The sequence below is a fragment of the Notothenia coriiceps genome, unplaced genomic scaffold (genome assembly GCF_000735185.1).
Source record: "Notothenia coriiceps isolate Sejong01 unplaced genomic scaffold, NC01 NC01_scaffold00022959, whole genome shotgun sequence".
In the NCBI taxonomy this organism is placed as follows: Eukaryota; Metazoa; Chordata; class Actinopteri; order Perciformes; family Nototheniidae; genus Notothenia; species Notothenia coriiceps.
This window is the reverse complement of record NW_011355660.1, coordinates 1-6404: the sequence shown is the minus strand read 5'-3', so window position 1 is coordinate 6404 and position 6404 is coordinate 1. Positions and strand designations below refer to the sequence as shown.

The window sequence follows — 6404 nt, the reverse complement described above, 5'->3', positions numbered from 1 at the left end:
ATGTTTTTCAAAATCTGTAATCAAAAAAGCTCCTCAAAAACACTATCGAAGCAGTTCCTGCCGTTGCTACGTTAGTTCAAACAGTAACAACGGACTATTTTTCTTAGCGGATGCATGACAATTTAAATAAATACATACAACTATTTTTTAAATCAATAAAATCATTTTCTAAATCCATAAAAGCCTTTCAATTAATATTGGGAGTCATGTCGTTACTTTGTTGAGAATGTGGCCGTGTAATAAGCGGGATAATGTACACATTGGATAGTGTGCCTTCATGCCGATCTAGATCCCTCTGCAAAAAAAACAAACAATTGGCTCGTTCGCGGGCGCAAGCCGGCTCCCGTCGTTCACTTAAAAGAGCCGGCTCTTTGAGCCAGCTCGTTCGCGACCGACACATCACTACTAGCATGTGTAGTTCTGGGCACGGGTGGGGGTGGACCAGTTCAAATCCAATTTTGGACAGTCTGCCGTGGTTCCATCCCATTTCAAGAGCTGTTTGACGCTCGGCGTAACCCTCGGAGCACACTCAAACATCCAATCACAGAGCTTGAGGACTATCACGGGGTTTGTCAAGCGAAGCGGAGAGAATACTTACTTCCGGGTGTAATATTCTGTAAAGCAAATGAGCTGCTCAGACCCTTGGTCCTGACGGACTCCAACTTGTGTTTATTAATCAAACAAATAAATAAACACAAGGATAATTATGTGTTATTGTTGAGTAAATTGAGAATTGCACAGGGGAAAATAACGTATCTATTGTGGTGATTGACATAATTCACCCACGGATCTATGGGTTAGGGTATTATTCTGCACGGACATTTTAGTGAGCCGGACTTCTTGTCTCCGCCGGTCTGTTTTTGCTAAATAAAAGTCTAGCTTTTACCTTTGATACCCCGCCTCCGACTCCCATCTCTCGGCACAACGCTATGCCACAATTGCGGATTTTGTTAAACTAATACGTTTGCGCTGTGGACCAACACTATGCATTGACGGGGAAGGGGGTAGCAATGAAGATAACACCATTTTACACAACATAACAGAAATAATATCGATAGCAGCGTCCCTAGCAACCACCTTGGTAACAATGACAACGTTGTATAGACACAATTTCCTGAAGTAATCTTCGTAATAACTAGCAAACTAAAGATCATGTACATCCACTGCACACATAATCTGAAATAACAACTCATATTTCTCGCATCAAATGACATCAAAACGCATTTTAATGGCCAAACTAACTTTAAAATAGGCATTTTACACCGAGAATAAAACGAAGTTCGAACTTTTTTTTTTCTGCAGGGAGAAATGTGAAGATCACGTGACATAGACGCCAGCCATTGGACTGAATGGTGAAAAAAAACTTAGGGATCTTACAATTTCTGAGGCGTTTTTGTAGAAATACTACGTTCTACGTTGTGGACCAACGTAGTTATTACACGTTTTTTTGTGAGACTGGGTTGAAAATACAGCGTCAAGCATTTAACTCCATTTCAAACATTTATTAAGAGCAAAAGAATATTTACAATATCATTCAATGACAAATAATAAACAGAAAGATGTCACCTTGATGCAAATGACAGCTTGACACCATAGAGAATATCATAGACATGGAAAAAGGCTTCTGTGAAAAATCCCCGCACAGAGACTTATAAATACTCACTTTGCTCTATCAAAGAAAACTGTTTATGACCAATGACATGGCAGTATGTTGAACACTTGCCCGAAGACATATATACAGAAACGTTACAAACTGAGGATGAATGCCCATCGCTTTGGGATTCCTCTCTTCTGATCTCACTGTAGACATTACCTCTGTCATTGTTAAACAGAAATGAATGGAGCGTTTCAGTTCATTACACTCAGAAAATAACAGCATGTCAATGCGATTTTGTAACTATTGGAACCTTTAAATTCATAAAAACATTTCAAGTATTTCTTTTTATCTACAGCACTAAGCTCAATACTGATGTAGACTTGAGTACAGAGTGGGACTAGCCCAGTAATATTCACCTCTTTCCAAATATCCACGAGAGCCATACTGACCATTATTTCCCCAATATAAACCTTTAACATTTGTCAGTAGTTCAGAGAATAGTTAAAAATGTAATGTGGCAGCTGCAGTTGTTCCTTGCTCACATTTTGTCAATTGAATGGACACAATGCCCTTTAACAAGTAAGCAATATATCAGGTATGCTAAAGCATCTTAATATCCCCAGGATAATCACTACATATATACATGAATGTTAAACACTGGAAGACCTGTCTGTTTCTAACATTAAACTTTAACACAAACTACAAGCAATAACAATATTTTAAAATGTTAATTCCTAAGATTATTATGTAAAAATGTATAATATGATATCTTTCATCGATGGGGTTGACCTGCAACTTGATGCACAGGAAATGCTGCATGTCGCTAAAACAGATTTGATAAAGGCACAGTTTGGCTCTGATATTTCCAGAAAACAAAGAACAGAAGTCTTTATACACAATTTTTTTATAATTTATGGAGCATTGCATTGTGGGTATGGTTGGCTTTGCCTCTGAGTATTTTGCACATGTCTGTCCTTTTTTAAAATCTGCACAGCTCTCTACTTAAACTTTAATATATTGTATTTTGTCTTATTTTCACTTAACTATATTACATGTATCAACAGGAGCAAAAAAAATAACAATTACAAAAGGTTTTGTTTTTTTATATATATTTAACCCTTAGATGCCTGAGTCACTGGATCCTACACTCTTCCATAAGTGGGTCAAAAAGGAGCCGTATTAGAATAATGTGTTTTTATGCCATTTTTGTCATTTTGGTTAAGAAAAATCACTTGTATAATATTTAGTATTATATTTTGGTTCACACTAGAAATATTTTATATTTAATTTTTCACTATTTATAATTTTTGATTTTTTTTTTACATTTTGAAAAAAAANAAATTCCATAGAAATGCATGCGGGTCATTTTTTTTTCCGTAATACAAAAACTACAATTTCTTAAAATGTAAAATTTGAATGGCATGATATCCAAAACATGTTTTTTGAGAAATAGCTGGAATATGAAATGATAAAAAAATGTAATTACAAAGATACTCTAAGAAAACCACCTCACCGGGTCAAAAAATACCCACTTATGCATCTAAGGGTTAACAACATATTTACTCATACTCTGTTTTTGTAAGCACCAATTTCAGAAAGTATAGTGCCCTTTTAAACCACTTTATAATCTTTTTTAAAATAACAAATGTTTTTCCTTAAAGGCCCAAAAACGCAAAAAACAACAACTATTGAGTTGCCTCATGTGGCATGGATCATGGTAAAAAAGTTGCATTTGAACCATTGCCACTTTGGAACTAGAGCCGACCATCACGTCTGTGCTTGTGTGAGAGGAAAACCTCTTCATTACAGCATGAGGTGGTCGTTTGTTAAACAATTGTCCTGATGAGTTCTCCTTCACGTCTTTGCTTTACCCTATAACGTGTTTTGCTGAGGTTAAGGAAAAGTGATTAAGAAAAGACCTAGGAGCAGATTGCTTTTCTAATAACGGCAGCCTTGGTGAGTTGGGGCTAAAGGTTATACAGTTCAGTTCTCCATTCATTTTGATGCTTATTTTTTCACGTCTGAGGCCATAAATGGTGCTTTGAATAAAACTCTTCCAATGTGCACCAGTCACCACTGGGTGTCGCCCAACCCATCTAAATATTTCAACAATCTAAAGAATGTACAGTTTCAAAAACACACACAACATAATAACACAGTTGACCAGCAACTGTTACAAATAAATCATATTAAAACCTATTTACTAAACAAACAATTGAAAATGATTGATCAAAGAATAGTCCCCTCATGTATTGGGGATCTGATTTCCCTCTATAGACCTTACAGGTAACAACAAGAACAGCTGACCCTGAATATGAAGAGCTGCTGTGAACACATGTAAGTGTTCATGTCGTCTTTAACACACTTATCTTAAACATCTTACCTTAATGGTTAAGACTTTGAGGGCAGTGTTCAGTAAAGTGTTGCTCTGAGGCCAAACAGAGAACCATTTAAGTTGTATAAACGTCCTTTCCTCTCGTTTCCTTCCCTCCTGTCCTTTTCCTCTTTCACCCTCGTCTGTCTGAGAGACCCAAATTGAGGTCAAATCCAAATGGAGAAGTAAGGCTTTGTAAAGACGCATCGTTTGCCCTTTGTTTGTTAGAGATAAAAGGACATACTGTCAATACTGGGAGAGAAAGCCATGGCCAACTGTCCACCAGCCCCCTGTTACAGTCATACAGAAATAGAGTTGCCATTGGTGGTGGGCAGGCTGAGGCTCAGAGTAGGACTGAGGCCTGAGCTGAGAGTGGGCTTGGGGGAGGGGGGGGACAGGTCTCTGCTGAGGGCACGCAGGTTGTCCAGGGGTTCAGGAGTCCCAGTGAGGTTGTTGAGGTTGGGTGTGAGATCGAGGGTAGCTGCAGACGGAGCCACTCGGCGGAAGACGAAGTGGAACGGCGTGGCCTGCGAGCGGCTGTGGAGCTCCGCCTTGATCTTCTGAGGGTGGGTGTCCGGCGCCAGCTGCTGGCTGCTGCCCTCCATCACCAGGAACAGGCCGTAGTTCTGGGGGTCCGACACTTTGAACTTCTGGGCACACAGACGGCACACCTCGTCCACGGAGGCGTACGGTCGGACCTGGAGTGTCTTGGCGGTGCAGCCGCTGTCCAGCTCCTGCAGCGCCACCCGCAGGTAGTTCTGTGGGACAGTCAGGAGAAGCAATCAGACTAATAGTGGAGATCTTTCAACACTGAGCACTCCCTGTGGCTAAACCTGCCATTTACCTACATCTTAGCCACAAAACAATGTTTGATACAGCAACGTTTAACATATTGGACTTCATTCTTTATTGTTTTTGAGTACAGCTGAATTTGTTGTAATACTTTAAGTGTGAATCTAAACGCCTACAGAGCATTTTCTGTCAGCTCAATTGATCTTTTCTGCTTTTTTAAACTGTAGTATGTGCTCATGTGTTTCATTGTTGGTGTTTAGGCTACTACTACTACTACTAATACTAATAATAATAATAACTTGAATTGATATAGCGCCTTTCATAACCTCAAGGTCGCTTTACAAAGAAACATATAAGGACAAGACATAAAAACATAAAACCTGCCTGAATATGCAGAGGATACATTTTTCAACCTAAATATCTTGGCTTTCCTCTTGTCTAAGGTTACACTGTTCTGTCTCCTACATCAAACACATGAAACTCTCCCTAAATCGTCAGAAAATCTGAGCTTCGTTCGTACAGTGTATTGGAGGGCTGGCCAATAGAAGCGTGAATGTTACATAGTGATGTCATTATGATATGCAAGTAAACAAAAGAGTCCAATGGCAGGCAGTCGGGGGAGTGTGTTGGAGAGAAACTAATAGGAGCCCTATAAATATGAGATGACTTGAAACAAAGTCTCCAGTTTGAGCTACCTGGAAGTCATCGATGGACGGAGCAAAGCGCTGGGTGGTGCGCCGGCGGTGCCACTGGTGGAGCGTGTTCCTGGTTTCAGAGCTCAGCACTCTGGCCGCCTGCTCCTCCTGGAAGTTTTGAATCAGGGACATGGCTCCATATGCGCTGGTCAAGTAGTAGCCACCTGGACACGCAGAGGAAGAGGGTTAACCATTTATTAGTAAAGATGCAAATACAACTTTTCTCTCATGGTGGAGGCTCCACACTCTGTTATAACAAACCTTCTCCATGAAGCAGAGAGGGGTCCAGCAGCTCCATCATGTAGAGGATCTCATTGTTCAGCTGGGGCATGTCGCACTGGGCCAACACGTAGGTCAGCATGGGCAGGAAGTCATCAGCTCCATACAGACGACCTGAGAGGCACACAGATCCTTCAGGTTAACTTTGATAAGATGGCTGCAACATTTCAAAAAAAATTTGGATTGTCAACAGGATTACAATGTAACTAAAAACCTAAAAAGATCAGATAGTGTTTGTTCTAAACGTATCAGATGTTATTTCTTCTCTGTAAGCTGTACTGTTCTGAAGGCTAATACTTTAATGAAGTGTGAATGTATACGCCTACTGCAGGGGTCGGCAACCCGCGGCCCACGGGCCGCATGCGGCCCTTTAAGCCCCCCCCTCTGGCTCCCTTGAGCTTAGACAAAAAATAAGAAGGAAATAAAATAAAAGTATTTGTAGGACTATTTATATTTTGTTGCATGGTTGAAAATGTTTCGTATCTTGTATTTTGAGGTGATACTGTGACACATAAATAAAAAACAAAACGGTTTTAATTAGGTCAACAAAAATATGCGTCACATCCTGCTACGGTCCCGCGCGAGCGCCTTTTCCTGCGGGTGAATAACCTGACCCCCGGCTCGATGAGCGAACTATGGATAACTCAAAGAAAAGTACCGGAGGAAC

General features: G+C 40.2%; 1 protein-coding gene across 1 annotated transcript; it reads right to left on the bottom strand.

Annotated features, from left to right (window-relative positions):
- Positions 1-3781: 3781 nt before the first annotated feature.
- On the bottom strand, positions 3782-5880 carry LOC104954192 (ras and Rab interactor 2-like). The gene is made up of 3 exons (XM_010781269.1): positions 5720-5880; positions 5459-5622; positions 3782-4729 (listed from the first exon to the last, which is right to left on the bottom strand). The coding sequence occupies exons 1-3, from the start codon at positions 5817-5819 to the stop codon at positions 4271-4273; spliced, it is 723 nt and encodes a 240-aa protein (XP_010779571.1). The 5' UTR covers positions 5820-5880; the 3' UTR covers positions 3782-4270.
- Positions 5881-6404: the final 524 nt, after the last annotated feature.